The 19,798-nt window shown below is 37.0% G+C and overlaps 1 protein-coding gene across 1 annotated transcript in view; it reads left to right on the top strand.

Moving 5' to 3' along the window:
* Window positions 1–19,798, top strand: part of KIAA1109 (KIAA1109 ortholog) — a 111,982-nt gene that overhangs the window by 66,991 nt on the left and 25,193 nt on the right. Inside the window, exons 48-62 of the mRNA XM_009887870.1 lie at window positions 592–642; window positions 4,181–4,387; window positions 4,540–4,778; window positions 5,365–5,609; window positions 6,970–7,075; window positions 9,507–9,604; window positions 9,898–10,083; window positions 10,799–10,967; window positions 11,513–11,724; window positions 12,795–12,993; window positions 13,572–13,631; window positions 14,878–15,104; window positions 16,013–16,143; window positions 17,600–17,723; window positions 18,738–18,847. Coding sequence (XP_009886172.1) covers window positions 592–642; window positions 4,181–4,387; window positions 4,540–4,778; window positions 5,365–5,609; window positions 6,970–7,075; window positions 9,507–9,604; window positions 9,898–10,083; window positions 10,799–10,967; window positions 11,513–11,724; window positions 12,795–12,993; window positions 13,572–13,631; window positions 14,878–15,104; window positions 16,013–16,143; window positions 17,600–17,723; window positions 18,738–18,847 — 2,364 coding nt within the window. The remainder of the gene's footprint in view (window positions 1–591; window positions 643–4,180; window positions 4,388–4,539; window positions 4,779–5,364; window positions 5,610–6,969; window positions 7,076–9,506; window positions 9,605–9,897; window positions 10,084–10,798; window positions 10,968–11,512; window positions 11,725–12,794; window positions 12,994–13,571; window positions 13,632–14,877; window positions 15,105–16,012; window positions 16,144–17,599; window positions 17,724–18,737; window positions 18,848–19,798) is intronic.

Here is a 19,798-nt window from a genome sequence, read left to right as displayed (position 1 = left end):
TTCTTTCTGTTTGAATTGCAAGCCAACAGTTGAACTACAACTCTTTGTAACGTCGATCCCCCTTGCGCAGTTTGGATGTTAGCTGGGTAAAACTCAGTATGTGATCTGGTTTTAAAATATTAATGTTGTAGAAAAGGAGCTGAATAATGTGACTTGAGTCTCTCTCTTATCTTAATTCCTGTTTAGTTTGGAAGATGCTATATAGAACTTAAAACAGAATTTTATTAGTGTCCCCAGCTATATTGCTTCTGCTAAGCACGTTTCAGAGGGATAAATAAAAGTTCTAATCTGACAGCTTTGTAGGGTGTCTGAAGGCGACTGAGGTTCTTCATGTCTGTTTTACATCATAATCTTACTGAGCTTCCATATAGGGAGGGTGCAAAAGGAAAGGGGGGGGAAATAATGATAAATCTTTAACAGCAGCAGCAAACAACAAACCTGAACAAATCCAAAACCTTCAACTTGGTAAATTTCAAAGTAAGTGTCACATTGTGGGTTACAAGTAATTAACTGACTAATTTTGCATGACTGTTTATTCTTTATTTGCTTTGTTTTTGTTTTTCTTGCTTTCTCTTCAATCTTCATCTGTAGACTGGAGGATTTTCCTACATCTCCTACAAGCACAGCCAAACAAGAGTTTCTGTATGTCATATTATTATGTTTAATAGTCTTGCAATTAACTCTGTGTTGTGTAGCTAATGGCTGCATTCCACCTGTGTGTGATTGTGTAGGCAGATGTTGCTTGAATACATTTTAGTTTAACGTCTAGTATTACCTAGATAAGCTTTTAATGTAGCCTGCTAAATATCTGTCAAAAAAAGCCCTTGTGAATGTTAACAATCTAGCTTTAGGGGCAGGTATTGCACTACACGGTCACTACTATAATGCTCAAATGGTTTCACTGGCTCTTAAGTTCTTTAGATCTGCTTCTATACTTGTTTTAACGAGGTGAAATAATGCTGATAAATGTAAAAGAACAGACAGGTTAGATTTGCTTTGAACTTGGTAAAGGAACTGCTGTGCTTGGAGTGATAGTACCTGTTGAGATTTCAGCATGAATAGGACTGTTCCTTTTGTCTTTATTTATCTCCACGCTGGGTTTAGGTACAAGGCGTGCTGACCAGGTTATGCTCACGCAAAATCTTTTTCTTAAAACTATCCCTGTTCATCTACTGCTAATGAAGGCGACTTCCTTCATGTCCCCCAGATCCGTATGTGCGAATGTAGCTCTTTTCTCTTACAAAAGATGCAAGGTTTGCTTTCTAGTTGCTCTGTTAGTTCCTGATGCTAAAGTCCAGGGGGTCTCGCTGGAGTGTAGTGGTGAAGGTGGGAAATGATACACTGGCAACCTAGAAGCCCTGTTAGACAAGGACCCTGCAGTACTCTGAGAAGAACAGTTACGTAGCCAAAAATTGTAAGGCGGCTCTTTTTTTTTTTTTCTGTTCTTCTTCTTCACCTCTTCTTTTTTTTTTCTTTTCTTCACTCAAAGCAGTATTATGAGCATGGGTTTCTTTTGCTGCTTTAGACCACCAGTGCCTATCTTTTAGAAGGACTTAGTATAGCTGCTGTTTGTTACAGCATTTGTGTGTATTCAGTGCTGTGATAATACAGGATTAACTTTAAAAATGTTCTCAGAGGCAGTCGCTCTGGAAGGAGAGGTGGCGGACTGTAAAACTGCAAGCTGTGTAAAGAAAACGTTCAGTTTTTTTTTTCTTTTTGTCTGGTAGCAACATTAAGCCAGCAAAAGAAAGTACTTTTTTGCGTAGTGTGTCACTGAACAGTTGAATTCATTGCCATATGTTGTGGTCAACGAAAGTATAAATGATTAAAAGGATTGGACAAATCCATGTAGGACATGAACAGGTGGTGAGTCATGAACACAGGACAGCTTCTGGCTCAAAAAGGAACCACCTGATGGCTGGAATTCAGGGAAGGATCACTTCATTTATGCCCCAACTGTCTGCTACTGCCTGAATTTTTATCTGACTCGGTGTGGTAGTTCCTGTCTTTGTTCTGGGCCCCCTGCTGATGTCTTTTCCCCCTCTCCTTCTAACATTCCCAAAAATCTGTTTGGTTGAGTGGTGGTTTTGTAGCTAGTTCTGTCGTGGGACAAAGACTTTGTCCACAAGCTTGTCTGGAGAGTCTGATGCAAGAACATAGAATTACTTCTGAATGCATTACTGGTGTATAACTTAATATCAATTCATGATTTTAATAATACTCAACCAGATCTATTATAGGCGTATCACTGTAGGTAAGCAAACTGCAGATGTGTAATGTGCAGTGCTCATTCCAAATACACCTATAGCTACACAGTTGTTCTGCATTTCATTTAGTCATGGAAGGACGCCTTTTGTAGACCAGACGAGTGACAGGGAAATTCATTTGTTGCATGAAATATGCAAATACCTTAGCAGAGAAGCACAGTTAATCTTGCTGAAATCTGAGTCTCCGGCAACAGCTATATTGGTGTAATTTTTTTTTTTAATTAAGGAAGTGCTTAGAACGGTATGAATTCATATGGTCAGAATTGATTTGTAATTTCAATACAGACTTTAACTCCAGCTACATTTGCTTTTCATTTGTATACAAAGATAGGTTGAGACTAGACTGACTGTCTGGTACATGTTAGGAAGAGAACTTGCAACTTCACTTAAATTGAAAGTTGTTCTTGTGATGCTTGAATAGCTAATGTAGTAGCACTTTGTGTTAGCGATGGGGGAAAAAATGTATTCTTGATTGGCTTCATAATAGTTTAGTCAGAGTGGTAGCAGGAAGAGACTAGGAAATAAGCAAACGTAAACAGATAAATAGTTGTGGGTTTTTTTCTTTTAAAGAGGTGGATTAAAATAAGTGTGTCCTATTCTTAAGTTATGTTTATTTGTATAAAGTCTTCCCAAAAATACTTGTGGATTAAGATTTGTTTCCGCCTTCGTATTTGTGTAAATTCTTCAAATATTTTGAAATTGTTTCTACTTGAGAGTTATTCATCCATAACTGCTTTAGGTCACTTGTAGCTCTTATGTGGCTGTGAAAATCTAAAAATGTTTCTAGAGCTTCAGTAAATTAGTCTGCTGTGGGTTAGGCCTGTGGTTGGATTACAGTGTGTTGTATTTCTTCATTATAAGCAGAAGGATGATGTCTTTTTTTTTCTTATTTCCACACCTGGGATGTTTTTGGGCTAGCTGATATTTTAACATCAGAATGAGGAGCCCTGTGTTAGGGCTTCAAAGAAGAGACATTACTTAGAGAGTAGAATTCATAGAATATTGCAGCTTTCACCATGAAACCAAACTGTCTACAGCATAATTTAAATCATGATAAAAAGAAGTATTTTAGCTATGCTCCTTAAAATTTAGTATTTAGACATTTTAGCTAATGTACTGCATCTTCACAACTATACGTTTTTCTCTTCGAGTCTGTCATGTTCTGTGCTGGCTACATAATATACTTCCATTGGGTAACGCTCCAGTAGTTGAGAAACATTAATGTGTTACCCCATGTATCTTTTTTAATAGGAGCTTAGTGAATTCTGATATGCCAAAATTTCATTCTGACATCAGAAACTGATGTCAGCTTTGTGCAGTTGTATTTTTATCTTGGGTAACCATTGTGAACCATGTCCTCCTTAATAATAAATTAAAGTTTAGACTTCGTATTTTGGAATAGTATGTGCCAATTAAAGGTCGTTATTAATTCACAACCCCGTTCATCACTTGCTATGTGTTTATTGCTAAGTGAGTATTTCCTCCATTGACCTTTTTGGACGCTACGATCAGATTTTACTAAGTCTTCATATGAAAAGGATGATTCAAGATAATTCCTGAAAAGGAGTTGAAAGGGAAGGCTCTTATTTGTTTCCACGTGTGAAAATTTGTCTGTGTATGTGCAGCCTCATGTGTATAAACTCAAATGATCTTACATCATGCAAGAATAACAGTTTAACAGGTATTTTTGCAATGCATGACTTGTAGTTCTCTTAAATGTAGTGTAGTTGTTTGTGGCATGTAGTGCATCTGTGTGTGTAAAGTGAAAGCAAAAGGAATGTGTATGTAGTTTATAAACAAAATCACTTGTATGAATACTTAAAAATTCAGCTAACACTTAAAAACCCATTTTAACACAAAACTGTAACTGTTTTGAAAGACGTGCAAATAAATCCTATTTCCTTTTCTGTTAGAACTGTCGTGAAATGCAGTATTGCCAAATCCCAGGCCCTGTACAGTGCCCAGAGAGGGTTGAAAACAAACAACGCTGCTGTGGTCAAAGTTGGAGCCATCAGCATCAACATTCCTCAGCACCCCGCCACGCTGCACAGCATGATGGTGCGCAGTTCTCACCAGCTCTCCAAGCAGATTTCGGATCTCATCAGACAGCCATCAACAGCGTAAGTGATGCTTGCGTGGCACTTCTGAATGCCGGCGGTTGCCATCTGGTTATGGGCTTGTGCTACTTTGAACATATGCGGGAGAGTCAGGCTGGTTATATGCCATCTTAGAATAACAAAAAGTATTTTCTGATCTTTGTCTTGGTAAACAGGCCCCAGCCTACCAAAGAAGATGTTGCCACTCCTTTGCCCTCTGAAAAGACTCCAACAAGTATTAATCAAACACCTGTTGAAACAAACGAATTTCCACAGCTGCCAGAAGGCTTGGAAAAGAAGCCTATAGTTCTTAAATTCAGTGCCATGATAGATGGTATAGCTATTGGAGCAGCGCTCTTGCCCTCCCTAAAGGCGGAATATAAGATGGGAAGAATGAGGAGTCACGGAATGACAGGTAACAGTTCCCTGAAATGTTAAAAACATTATGGCTTTTAGTTTGGCCTTGCTAGCTGCATCCGGAAGGACTCGATATTTCTGTTGTGTTATAGCTAGAGCTTTGAATCTGTTGCTATCGGCTTTTTTTTTTTGAATGTGGTCTTCAAACAGATGGAGCCATATAGAGAATTTACACTGTTGTTAAACCCAATTGCTAGATGCAGAATACAAGAGCAGATGAAGACACGTATGCGTTCATGTGTAGCTCCCTCCCAGGAAGCTTCCCTCTGCTAAAATCAGTATATGATCCTTGGTGAGCTGAATACTGATTTGTAAGGCTACTTGAGAATACTGTTATAGGGCCTCAGTACAGATGAGGTGGTTTGTATGACTCCCTCTCCATCTAATTACAGTGAAGTCTCTATTTTCTTTAAAAACTAAGAAAACCCAGAATCATCTGGGTGGATATTTGTAGCTCTAGAGGTCTGTGCATTTCAGGAACGTTTTAAAGATGTTTTTATTCCAAAAGTGTTCTTAAATTTAAGGATACATAAAAGATTCTTTTGCCAATTCATACCTTTTCTTTCCCTGTCTTCCTTTTACAGGTGCCCAAACTAGATTTAATTTTGAACTTCCAAGTCACAGATTGCGCTTCACTTCAAAAGTCTCTGCCACTGATATGTCAACCATTCCTCCTTCGGCAAGTCTCAACCTTCCTCCTGTCACTATGTCAGGCAAATATATCATGGAAGAGCATGATACTTACTCAGACCAAATTTGGAGCATCGATGAGCTGCCTGCTAAGCAAGGCTATTACCTACAGGGGAACTACTTACGATGTGTGGCTGAAGTAGGTGTTGAAGACGGTAGTCGTTTTTGATAACTTGTTATTTCCCTTCTGTTACATTTCTGTATGTGCATCTTCATATTATTTTAATAATTTGCCTACTCCAGAGCTCTCGGGTTTACATGTTGATCCAAACATAGCATTTGTAATTGCGTGACGCTGCAACAGAACTTCCTCAGTCCTTAGTTTGAGCATACTAAGCAGTCAAGACAACAATATTGGAGGATTTTTGAGTATGTTATTTTGTGGAAATAAGTAAGGAAGATATGTTCAGTAACTTCTTTTTGGAATGACAATATTTCTCATCAGTGAAGTAGGCAAAAGTATATTATGGTGATGATTCAAATGAAGTGTAGTTTTAAACTGAAAACTAACACATCAGATAATGTCATATATTTTGCAAAAAGAAATACTGAAAAATTTAAAAACAATTTTGGTGTTTTATTTTTTCATGATCAGACAACTCCATAGATAGGAGAAGCTGTAAGTAGCCTTAGTAAACGATACAAAATTTTCTGTTTGACCCAGAGTGTTCTACTCACAAATCCTATTTGCTTACCAATTTCCAGTTACTTTTCACAGAGAGAAAAGTGATGCTGCTTAAAAGAAACCTCTCTGTTGCGGTTTTTCTTTAGTCAGAAGAATAATCTAGCATGCTTGTAATTGAGACATCTGATGTTTGCATCTTTATGTTTAATTAGCTGCTGCTCTTTGTTCAGCCCATTTGAGTTATTTCCTGGCTGAAGAAAGACCTTAGGCTCTTTGAATTTGTTCAGCATGTGAGACAAGATGGAGGTGCTGCTTAGCAAAGGCAAAAACCAAGTCCAAGTAGTCTTAGAAAATATCTGTATTTTAATTTTATTTTAAAAAATCTTAATGCAAATTTAAATAATCATAGGCAGACTCCAGTTCCTTAGGGATATTCTTTAAGATTAGATTGGACACATAAGTTTACCATTGAAGATATCGGTCAACTTGTTCATCTACAGTAATTAGAATAATGTACTTTTAGAGGTTGACAGCATATTTCTGTTTTGTTCTTATAATGATTTACTATCTGCAGTTAAGTAGCATTTCGCATACTTCTGTGAACCCTAATCAAGTCCTGTGTTTTATTGTCTAAGCTAAACGTAAGCAGGAGAATAAACTTTTTTATATAACAGTGTATGTCCTTCAGTTTTCTGATAGGCATTCACAGCAGAAAAATTGCAAGAAAAAGCTACTTTTTTTTTTTTTTTTTTACGCCAATAACAGTATAATTGGACTTGAAAAGTTATGCCTGAAAACTAAAAATGTATTGTTTTGGAAATGTAGGTGTGGTAACTGTTTGAAAGTTTTGTTCTAAAATATTGTATTTCTGCAGGTTGGTTCCTTCGAACATAATCTCACAACTGATCTTTTAAATCATTTAGTATTTGTGCAAAAAGTGTTCATGAAGGAAGTAAATGAAGTCATACAGAAGGTTTCAGGTAAGCAGAACACTTAAAACCAACTTTAAGTAAGATCCCTAAACCTGGTTTGATGGCAACGTTACATAGTTCTCTGGATCAGCTATTTATTTCCCAGACACCATCATTTCACATCTAGCATTCTGAGCAGCAGCAAGAAGCAAGCAGCAGAGCTGGAGTTTGAAGTGATAAACAGTAAATGAATTAGAAAAAGGAAAAGCAATAATTAACAAGAAGTATTGGTTGTCTTAAGAAATAATAACAAAAAGTCTAAAAGCAAGTAAAATAACCAGGGGAAATAAAGTGAATATGAATTTTATTGGTTATGTTTATAGAGGAAGAATGATGTATGTTTGAGTGAGAATGTTACAGGATGACATATATGAATACTCAAAACCAGGTGAAATATCAAGTAGTTTGATTTTACACTGTTTGAGTTATCCTATAAGGCTGTTACAGAAATATAGCGAGTTTCTAGTGGAAAGATTCATTAACAGTTGGAATCATCGTAAGGAGAGATATACTAAAAAGTGGTAACTAAGTGAAAGGAGTGTCTGTGTGTGCATCTACACAATCCTTTGGTATACCTCTGTGTGTGTGTATATATATTCATGCATACAAACGTACATAAAAGGAATGTGCAGGTTCAGATGACATGCCCTCAAGGGAGTTAGAAGATGCAGTGGAGAAAATGGAGAATGTCGGAATCCCTGAAGGATAAGAAGAAGCAAATTTTAAACACCCTGATGTTTGTTCCAGGCAAAACATATGAGCATTGGGTAGTAAGAGAACACTTAGGGGAACAATAAACCTGCATCAGCTGTCATTAGTCTATTGGAACAATTTTTATAGAGGAGCATAAAGTGGTAGAATGGGAAACCTATATTAGATCTTTTTTTTTTTTTTACAACGTTTCTCAGTGTTTAGAGTTCAATCTCTCCTCTGTTTTTATGTGAAGAATGTATTACCATTGCTGGTTCTTTGCCTTTCCAGACCATAAATTTGTATTGCAAGTGCAGCCTGATGGTTTTTGAAGTGTGACTGCTACCCTTCTGTATTGTGGTAATTCAGCAGGGACACGGTCAGGTGCCAGCAATCCGTGGGGCTGGGTGCTGAATCCAGAGCAATGGGGTTGGAAAATAGTTTTTATCCTTCTGGCTTGCAGCAAAGTCATTTACATGGCTTGAAAATTCCAATTAGTGTAATATACTAAAGTGTTTTTTCTAATTATGGTTTCTGTTGCACTAAAACATTCGTTGCATGTTACCCTTAAATAAAAACTGGGTAAGTACCGATTACTTAAGGTGAAGTTGCACAGATTAAAAGCTACTTAATGAACAGAGCAGTTCATAGTAATTGCATCTGCAAGTTGAGGGCACAATCAATTTAATGACAGCTTGTGTCAGCTTTCAGACTCATACCGCTTTTTGCACTGGTTTATGTAAAGATTCAAATCCAACTTCTAATTTAGTTTCATTCAAGAATATTGTGCTCCCTTAAGTGAGAGAACAAACTTCATGAAGAAATGCCATTGCAAAAATAGCCTCTAATATGCATGGGGAGAATACATGACAGATGAGTTAGTTCTCTTGCTCAGAAGCCTTGGGTTACCACTGTAGTTTTACATCATCCTAGTTCAGAATGTTTTGGGGGGGACACGAACAAAAAGAGGAAGAAGTTATTAAGACTATTTGGAGGAGCAAAAGATGCAGATAAAAAATGGAGTGATAAAAATTTACTGTTGTTGATTGTTGATTGTTTTGGTTTTTTTTTAAAAATCCATGATTTAACAGCCTGTTCTTACCACCAAAAACTGTCGTTAGAAGAATTGGCATATATGAAGAGAATTAATGGCTTAGCCTTTTCCAGCAGCAAGCCCTTCCTAGAAACTAAGACTGAATGTAGATCAAATTTCAAGGAGAATTTAAACCAGGATTGTCCTTTGGGTTAGGGCCTATGGGGATATGTAACTTGGGATGACGTGTACCGGGATGAGGAAGTGAACACGAAAATAAAATAACTGCAGAATACTCTTTCCTTCTGTCAGTGAAAAATGCTGATATAATTTCAATTCCTCCTTGCATGCAATTTGCACAGTATTCAGTCAAGTGTTTAATTTTTGTTGTCAGATAAGTAGGAGATACATTGGTGCAGGAGACAATATCTTTTTGAAAACTAGCTGTTATTCCTTACAGGCTTTAAGCCTCTCTGTGGAAAGTTTCCCAGGGAGGAACATTACTGTGCTTCTAGTCTTAGTAGACAGCTATTAACTATATGTAACAAGCTGAATCTGCACCTATGTCTTCCATCTTCAACCTGTATTTGTTTTTATAAATCTTAAGTAACCACTGCTTAAAATGAGGCTTAGTTCACTGTCGCTGTTTTTTGTATCTATTTGTTTTAAAATGTTTCCTTTGTTAAAACTCTGATTGTGTATATTTAATGTGTACAGGAGGGGAGCAGCCAATACCTCTTTGGAATGAACATGATGGCACAACAGATGGCGAAAAACCAAAAATTCTTCTTTACTCATTGAGCCTACAGTTTAAGGTAACCTTATGATGACAAAACAGGGCTCCTTGATGCCAGGAATGGCTTTTGGGTTTTTACCTCAAAGCTTATTGCATCAGGAATACTCTGCATGAAGAAAAAGACCTTGAGTTTGGTTCCTGTAATCTTTTAAAATAGCGTAGTGGCATTGCATTGTGAAAAAACTATGTCCTCTTTTTTTGCTGTACAGTTAAAAGGGGGTTTTGGTTTGTTTGTTGTTGGGTTTTTTTTCCCCCTTCTCTTTATGTCTCTGAACCAGATCCTAATAACTTTGTACCTTCTTGATTCATTAGGGAATTCAAGTGACAGCTACAACTCCCTCAATGCGAGCGGTGAGATTTGAAACTGGATTGATAGAACTTGAACTCTCAAACAGACTGCAAACCAAAGCAATGCCTGGAAGTAGCAGCTACCTCAAACTGTTTGGGAAATGCCAGGTGGATTTAAATCTGGCTCTAGGACAGATTGTTAAACATCAGGTTAGTGCTCAACATCTTTGCATGTGATGTTCTTAATAGTGTGTGATTAAAAAAAAATGTAACCAAGCCAAGAGGCTGTCTTACACTGCTGTTTTCTTTTTTTTTCTGATCTGGCTGTTTTCTTTTTTTTTCTGATCTTCTTACATCCACGAATGGATGTAAAGTGTAGAGAAGCTACAACAGTAATGGCCTTACTACTGAGCCAAATCCAAAATTTTCGCTGATATTGCTATTATTTTTCTGTTACATGAATGAAATAATAAGATCAGGCAAGATCCAGACTTTGACTAGACCTGCATTTTGGCCTAGTTTGTCTGTATTAGTTTGAAAGTTGTATCTCACTTTCTTAAACCCAATGTTACCTGGAATCACTGATTCTATGGTACGAAAATACTTTGTGATGCCTCAAAACAAACAAATAAAAGTCTTAGAACCTATAAATGTATTGTCATAATAAAGGATCTATGAATAGTTATTTTAGTTAATGTTTTATGATAAGTAAGGAAAATAACACTGTGGTCAGAATTTAGTGTAAGAAAATTGAATATCCTCAAATGAGCTTTGGCTAGAAGAGAAAAAGGGGAAAGGAGACATCTTTACTCTTTGTTGTAATTTTACGTTTTGTCAAAAGCAGTAATTTGATTATTTTTCCCTGTCCCTGAACTCCTCCCTGCTGCAAACCCCACCTCCTTCCCATTTTTTGAACATTTTTAAGGTTTATGAAGAAGCTGGCTCAGACTTTCATCAAGTTGCCTATTTCAAAACAAGAATTGGATTAAGAAATGCTCTCCGAGAAGAAATCAGTGGCTCATCAGATAGAGAAGCTGTGCTCATTACTTTGAACAGACCAATTGTTTTTGCTCAGCCTGTGGCCTTTGATAGAGGTATTAAAGAGACAATTGCTACAAAGTTGTTTTCATACTGAGAAAGCTATGTATTTTTTTCCCAAAGAGGCTGGATTATTCAACATTTAGTATATTTCATGTTAAATCCAAATGTTAGGTATAATAAACTAGCTGAGAATTTTAGGAGATCTTCTGCATGCGAACAGGTTCATAAATTCCCAACATCAAAAATTCCATTTGCTGAGGTGATACGTTATCAGGTGGTTTGGAGGAAGTTGCTATTGTAAGTCTTTACAAATGAACAATGCTGTGAACAGCATTGCTTTTTGTATTTTTGCCGTGTTAATTTCGACGCTAAATGATGGGCTTAGTCCATCTTGTCTATTGCCGCGTGAGCCTCTTCACTACGTCCTGGATATGTGTGTGTGTCCATTGTTGTACATCCACTGTCTTAAAGTAATGGAGAAAGCCTAAAAATGAAACACCCCACTCCCAGTCTCCAAAAAATGAACGTTAATTAGTGAATGTGCTTTTTTTGGGGTATGTGTTGATTTCAATTAAGCATTTCTGGTTTCTTCATAAAGCTGTGCTATTTTGGCTGAACTACAAGGCTGCATATGACAACTGGAATGAACAGAGAATGGCGTTACATAAAGATATTCATATGGCCACAAAAGAAGTAGTAGATATGCTGCCTGGAATCCAACAAACCTCTGCGCAGGCTTTTGGGACCCTCTTTCTTCAGCTGACTGTCAATGACTTAGGAATTTGCCTGCCCATCACAAACACACCGCAGGTAATCAAAACGTCTGAAGCAATGTGACTGTTAGTAGTCTGTTGGAAGGTGAAGGTGTGATCTGCACTTCTTAAGTATAAAATTGAAAACATTACATTGCCAGTTGACAGCAGTTTTAAAAATAAACGCATCAGTGGAGCATTATTAGGATAGATAAAGTTAGATGGCTCTGAGAGAAAACCTTGGATTCAGAGACTGTTCCTTTGAACTGTGAGTATTCTTAATAGGGAATAATTCCGGAACAGAAATTGATTATTTTAACAACATAGAAGGAAATAGTCATAATACTTAAAAATGTAAAGGAGTAATGAGGCCAATAACCTAGAAGTCATATTGACATAACATTTTGATTGTGAATCTTCTATCTGGCAGCCATGGACAAAGCACATGGCATTTTATGTTCTTACGCATTACAAGTTATAGTAAATTATGAAAAATACTTTCTGGCTTATGAAGTCTTAAGCTGTATATAGAATAGCATCTTTACAGTACTTCTGCTGGATCAAAAGAAGTCTAGCTTTATAAAATGGAATATGTGGGCTTTTTTGCAGGTAAACAAAATTATAGACCTTAATATACAAAGGGCTGGAAAATAATCAATCTGTGTCTTTAAGACTTCACATAATTGTAGACATTCAAATAAGCACAAAAAAAATAATATTAAAAATAAAGCTAGTTTTCATTGTCGTTCAATCAACTCACGTGCAACCCTTCTTGGAAAAAAGAATCAATCCTGGGCTTGTGTTCTGTGTTCACAGGGCCATATGGTTCATAGCCCTGGATTGTCCCGTCCTTGATCAAACATGGATTTCCTTTCGTTTTCCAGATGAGCGTGACTGTGAGGGCCCTAATATATTTACAATGTAGGTGTTGCATTTGGAAAACAACAATGCAAGACACTGTATGGACAGATGTGATGCTCTTGAAACTTTCTGCAGAGAAGGAAAAATACAAGGAGAGATGAGAAGGGGATCAGTTTTCTAATAGCGAAAGAGAAACAGCATTTAATGCATGTACAGTATCACCTTGACATTGCAATGACCAGTAAATTCTCTGATTTTATTTTCCAGTCTAACCACACTGCAGATCTTGACACTGGCTCTGCTTTAGTCCTGACTATCGAAAGCACGTTAATCACTGCCTGCTCCTCCGAGTCTTTAGTTAGCAAAGGTCATTTTAAAAACTTCTGTATCCGCTTTGCTGATGGCTTTGAGACAAGTTGGGATGACTGGAAGCCAGAAATAAGAGGAGATCTGGTCATGAATGCATGTAAGTGGGTGTGATTTCATACTGCACAATAGTATTTCAGATATAAATCCACTTTCACCCTTTTCCATGGCTTTAAAAACTGCTGAACGTTCCCCCAAAAGATACAGAAAAGACTTTGGCATTTTGAAAGCAAAATAACGTGGATCTAAAAGGTTGTATTTCTTTGTTGTTTTCCTTATTAATAAACTTTACTGCTATAAGTCTCATTGTAAGCATTTAAGTTCTGTCTGAAAGATGTCAGAAGAGTTGGATGCATTGCTTTTATATAATTTCATAAGATCCCAGTAAGTTTTTAATATAGGTGATTTTCATTTATATAGTTTTTTTTTTTCATTATGGTGAAGATTCTAGAATCTATCTGAGGTGTAAGTTGATATAAACTTGGATGTTACCAAGAAGATTCACTTTATTAAATAAGGGAAGTCATTCAATGATAATTAAAACTAAGCCTTCTATCCAACACCACTCATGCTTTAATTGCGGAGGGCAATAGACTGAGGTGGAATTTGGAAGGGCTGGTCTAAAGCAACTTTCACTGTCTACCTAACTTGTGTATGTGCTTCGTATGCTTCGTATAGGTGTTGTGCCAGATGGTACGTATGAAGTGTGTTCTAGGACAACAGGACAGGCTGCAGCAGGTAACGCACTTTTTAAATAAATCAAGTCCCATATAAGCAAAGCATTCACAAAATATGACATTTAAATCCTTGAACTGTGTTGTAATTTACTGGTGGTCTGTTTTTTTTTGTTTAGAATCTTGTCTTCCTGGTAAAACCCCTCAATGTTTCTATCTGCTTCATCTTTTCAAGCTATTCCAGGTTTTGAGGCACATCAGCAACACCCGTTTTAGATTTTCATCTGCAGGAAAACACACGGTGTATATGTGTTTGTTCCTTGGTTGGAGAGTAGTCCTTTGTAACAGCAATGTTGTCCTACTGCATCCTGTTGTAGAGACTGCTAAATTTTCTGATCCTTCTAATGCTGAAACTTTGCATGCCGAGCTCCCATTTCTCCCTTACCTCTTCCAGAGATGGCTTCTGTTTTTCCCAAACTCCCTTTCTTCCCAGTCTCTCCTACTGAGTTGTTTGGACATTCTCCAGAAGCCTCAAAAACCCCTGGCAATCTCTGTCTTGGTCATCACACCTGCTGCTTGCTTCTTCTCATCTCTTTGCCCAGATGTTGCATCTATGTTGCCTCCCGTCCCTGTAGTTTTGCACATTGTCCCCCACTTGCTTTTTTGTGCTGAGGAGACATGAAAACTGAACACATGCTGCAACTATTAAAAACTTACCTCACATGGAATTGTGAATGGCGAAAACCATCATGAATGCATGTAGAAGGAAAACCAGCATCTTATGTAGTTCTGCTTTAAAGCAAGTTCTGTATTTTGACGCTGAAAGGTGCCGCTCATTAGAAAAGTCCTGGGAAGACAAGGTATGCAGCAGGCACATTACACATATATTATAACATCTTCCAGCATCATTATTCAACTTGAAACTGTAAATAGATCAGCATTTTTACATGCAGATAGACACCCGTTAGGTTTCCTGCTGTTAGAAATCCTGTTCTGGAATAGTATATTTGGCTGCAATTTTAAGAGCTGAAGTTTGAGATGCTCTCTCCTGGTGATCAGCTTGGCTGAAGGGAATATATTTTCATTAGGCTTGTTTGTGTACATGGCTTCTTAAGGAAATATTAACTTCATAGCTGTGAAGTACTTCCAGCAGGCATTTCAGCTGTGGAATATGTGGGCAGAAAAGACAGCTCTTTGTAACTGATAAACACTGTCTTGTTTAACTAATACGTTAGTTGTTATGGGGCATTTTTTGAAAAAGGGAGAACTGTTTAAATTTTATGGGATTTTTTGTTTTTTTTTTAATACAGAAAGTAGTAGTGCTGGAACCTGGACACTGAATGTGTTATGGAAGATGTGTGGTATTGATGTCCACATGGATCCAAACATTGGGAAAAGATTGAACGCTTTGGGCAACACCCTCACAACATTGACAGGAGAAGAAGATATTGATGATATTGCTGACCTCAACTCTGTAAACATAGCTGACCTCTCAGATGAGGATGAAGTTGACACTATGTCTCCCACTATACATGCAGTAAGTGAATCAACCAAAATAAGTGCTACTGATTGGAAAAGGCAGGACAAGATCTTCAGTCAAATGGAAAGATCTCAGTCTTGGGTTGAGTCCAGCATGCTACTCCTTATTGCTCACATAACTTGCTGCAAATCAAAAAAGTTTGTGTTTTAGTTTTCTGACTCTGGATTTCAAAGGCAAGAAATCCCAGATCATGTTTCTATTGGAAATAGCGATCCGGACTTGAAAATATGGAGATAAAATACCTAATTTCAGGTACCTGAATTGGAAAAGCTGTGGCTGTAGATAGGTTTTTCTTAAGAGGGAGAGTAAGTTACTAACACGAGCAAATTGGAAAAAAAATCTTTTTCGGTACTTCTACCCAATATGCTGCTGACCTTGCTTTTTGCTTTCACATAAAAACATTTTAGCAGATGTTCGTTAATGGCTATCTTAAATGTCTCTTGCCTGCCGACAGTGAAAACGTTATCCCAGAACACTAACGTTCCTGTTTGTTGTTTAGAAATCAGGTGGAGGTTCATTATGCGGAGATGCACCCAAGCTAACATTTGGGCAGCGGATTGTAAATCACCTGCTGGGTTTGAGCCCCCCAACCCATCGATACTCTGTTCCTGTAGAATATCTATTGGGGTCAGCGGAGTGTGATTCTCTTCAGTCTAGCAGATCACATATGAAAGCAGGCAGATCCTGCTCATGGGGACATGTATGTAGTAGTTACAGTGTGTCTAACTGAATGATGGGCTTTGGATCACTGGAAAAAATCCAATCAGCTGCCTTTCGAGATGAAAGTGATTCTTTTGCATGCACTAGTCCAAATTTTAAGGTGTGAAATTCACTTTGCCTGTTGTTAAATCGCACTAAGGTCTAATTTTGGATGAGGGCTTTAATTAAATGTTTATTTTAAATAGGAGATTGTTGATCACCGACGACAGGGAGCTTCTAGTATCCAAACTGGAGAACAGCGAGGAAGAAAATTTGTGAAACGTTTAGTTGATATTAGAGAACTCAATGAGCAAGCTAAAGTGATCGATGACTTAAAGTAAGTTGGGTTTGCTTTAACTCACACAAATATAACAGTAACTGGGGAACAATAAAGTGCAGCTGATGTTTTTCTGTCCTGTTCTTATTATATATCTTGTGGCATTGTGATGGTCAAGTGGAAATTGTCTTTTTTTAAAAATAAAAAATTGTCTTTTTGGATTGAGTAAGAAAAAACTATATGTACAATACTCTTTCATATTTCTCAAGTTCTTCCCCAAGTGTCAAATCAGTCTATGTTCTTTCTGGTTCTGCATTACGATGCCTGATTATAATCAATTTCTTATTGATTCAGAATTGTAGTTCCATCTTGATTTATTATCATGGTGATTACTTTAACAAAGTATATTGCTTCGTAACTGTAACAAGCTTAGTCTCATTCACTGGAAGAAGAAAAATATTGAAATAGACTATTTTTGCATCCTGTAGGTGATATTTTAAAATTAAATCTCCTATGCTATACTGGAGAAAACCCTGAAGAAAGAATGATTTCAAATTTCATAAATTTCATCTGAACTTCTGTAAATTTTTTCAGTAATTTTTCACAGTCATGGTTTGTTCTGCTTTCTTTTTTTTTTTCGTTCTTCCCTAAGACAGAGTTACTATAAATGGATCTGTCTGGGACGGGAATACAGAGCTTGGTAATTACGTGTTAAATAATGAAGAAGAGACACATTTTACTGTTTGTACTTGGAATAAAATTGCTGTTACAGTTCAGAGGGCAATTGCGCCTGAACTTTGGATTTTAGGTTCAATATTTCTTCTAATATGAGTTCAAGAATCAACATTATGTTTTTTGCCTGCCTTTTCTCAGTTTATGAATGCTTCAGTAAACTCTGATTCTTTTGAAATAGCAGTTGCTTTACAGAGTTTTTTTTAATTGTTTAGCAGTGTGTGTTTTCTGCAGAAGGTAATCTGCTATAGAAGGCTGTCATCAGTGTGCCAGGGCTTTGGACTGTTAGCAGCAGGAGGGTTTCTCTTCTCAGTTTTGCCCATTATGTTTGTTTTAATTAAACAGCTGTCATGTGATTGAAAGTGTGTCGGAGGTCCTTAATCTAGTCGTTACACTTAGGGCTTTTTGAAACAAGGGAGTTGCTGCATAGCCGTTCTTATTGTCCATCAGGTCCATCATGGTAGCACTGTTGTTGGAGGTCTCCTTGCACGCTAGTTTGTTCTACATCCTCTGTCTGCTCTGAAAAACCACTTGGAGACAGAAACCTTAAAATTAGAGAGTCCTCATAAGGGCAAAATATTATACCTGACAAAAAATCGTATCTTGAAACAAGAATAAATCTCTGCAGCTCTATTTATAGGCACTGGTAATAAGTAACTACTTAAAAAAATGAGATGATGGGATCATTCCCAGGGAAAGCAGAACATCATTGCAACACAGATTTTGAAATGGTGAAAATACCGTTACCGATTTGTAAGCTAACTCAACCATGGTTTATCCCCAGAAAATTAGGTGCAAGTGAAGGAACGATAAATCAAGAAATTCAGCGCTATCAACAACTGGAGTCGGTGGCTGTGAATGATATCCGCCGAGATGTTCGTAAAAAGCTACGTAGATCCAGTATGAGGGTAAGCTGTATTAAATTACTTTAAAATACGATAGCACTGGTGTTGCGTATTTCCTTTCTGCATGTTGATTAAAGCAAAGAAAATATTAGTAATGGAAAAGGAAGGTAAAGAATATCAAATAGTTCAGCAACGCCTTTACCTTTAGGAGCAAGTGGGGAAAAGTTTTTCTCCCTTGTAATAATGGTGATAGGAAAATTGAAATTTCAGAGATGCTACAGTGTAAATGGCTTTACTTGCACACTCACAAGAAATAGTCAGAAAATGTGTATTTGGAGTTGTCATTTACTCCTCTTAGCAGATTTTAAAATGATTCTTTATTGGAGTCATGAATGCAGATGTGGAGGCGAGCATGTTAACTGCCTGGGCAAATGATAGATACCTATTTATTCCACTTGGCAAGTGTGCTTTCTATAAGTGTGTTCTATATATAAGTAAACAGTATATTTCCAGAGTTAGGTGATGTAAAAAGAAAAATAAGCTACTAAGCATAGACACTAGAAGAAACTGGACAAAAACCAAGCAGTCTTGTTGGTGATCCACAAATATCCATGGCTGTCGTCCCAGACCCTGATAACAAACCTGGCAAAACATTTTCAGTGTGTCCTAGTGCATGAGCTCCAAGTATGATGCTTCATTAATAAGAAAAGATCTTGCAAATAGTAATCTGTTAGCAGCTCTTTCTCAGGTGCTGTCATTGTAGCTGATGTTTTTCTGTTACTGTAGTGGTAGCTAGGAAAGATGTCTGTCAAAGTGGTCGGATTATTAGCCTTGGGGTATATGTTTCTCCTGGCAACAGGACACTACCAATTCCAGCAAGTATGAAAAGTGAACATGAATCCAGAGGAAAGATGATGATGCTGGCAAATGCTGATGAGAGATGCACTTTAGCTATTGTGGAACAAAAAAATCCTTTTTACTTTACTGGCACACTTGTATATAAAATAGAATTTTAGCTTGCCAGAGTTTTTTCTCTGTGATCTCAGTTGTTGCATTTAAATATTATTTTTGGTTTAGGCTGCCTCCTTGAAAGACAAATGGGGTCTCAGCTACAAACCTAGCTATAGCCGATCTAAGAGTATTTCAGCGTCAGGAAGACCTCCTCTGAAGAGAATGGACAGAACAAGGTAACTTCTGGGAATTTGAGATCTGTGATCACAACAGCAGCATATGTACCAGAGGAAACATTGGACTTAGGCCCGAAGCATCCCTTTACTATAGGCAGAGGCTTTATGTGGTGGAACTGGATAGGAGAAGGTCATTTTGGAAGACAGGCACGTTCTAAACAGCAAATTTTCACCTTTTTTTGAAATGTCTTTTTTGACAGAATTAGTAGTCTGTCAAATGAGAAGTTTCCACTTCTACAGCAACTTAGGTTTTTCTACAGAATCCTGCCTTCAAGACATACTGGAGAAACTTACATGAGGAAAAAGAACATAATGTAATAATTTCAATTTCTATGCTTGATTTGCAATCATCTGCCTTAAAAAAGGGTTTAAAGAAGAAAAGAAGGAAGGGATGATAATTTTCTTTTAATCTCTTCACCTGTATAACACGTATTGGTTTTGTTTCATCATTTAATGGTTGCTGAGCAAACTGTAGTTTTATAATGATGCCTCCTTGTAAAGTGTGTGCTTTGGTTTTAGAATACACATTTGAGTTTATTGCTACTGTAGATCCAGCTGAAGTGTTCAACTTTTGGAATTAAAAATGTACTACATTATTATGTATTAAATATAAAAAATTTGAAAAATTTAAAAGTGGAGAGTAGTGTTAGAATTTTGTGGACTTTTTTCTATGAGAATAGAAATTCTTACTAGAAATTTACTTCCGATTTAAATACTTCTGTAGAAGTGAATTGAAATTTATAAATAATCCAGATATGAAAATATCAAACAGCAGATATTCCAGCATAAAACCAGCTTCCTAAGTACTCCGAAGTGAATTTTTCAAGGTGCCCTTGAAAAGGAGTGTCTTCTGAATTAATTAGCGATCCTGATAATTAAAGCAGAGCAAGTGTTGAAGGCATGAAAGTTCTAGTTCAAGATCTCTCAGATGAAAACCAATTTCATTTTACC

This window comes from Charadrius vociferus, unplaced genomic scaffold (genome assembly GCF_000708025.1).
Source record: "Charadrius vociferus isolate BGI_N301 unplaced genomic scaffold, ASM70802v2 scaffold806, whole genome shotgun sequence".
NCBI lineage: Eukaryota > Metazoa > Chordata > Aves > Charadriiformes > Charadriidae > Charadrius > Charadrius vociferus.
The sequence above is the reverse complement of the archived record's forward strand: the minus strand, read 5'-3'. Positions and strand labels throughout refer to the sequence as shown.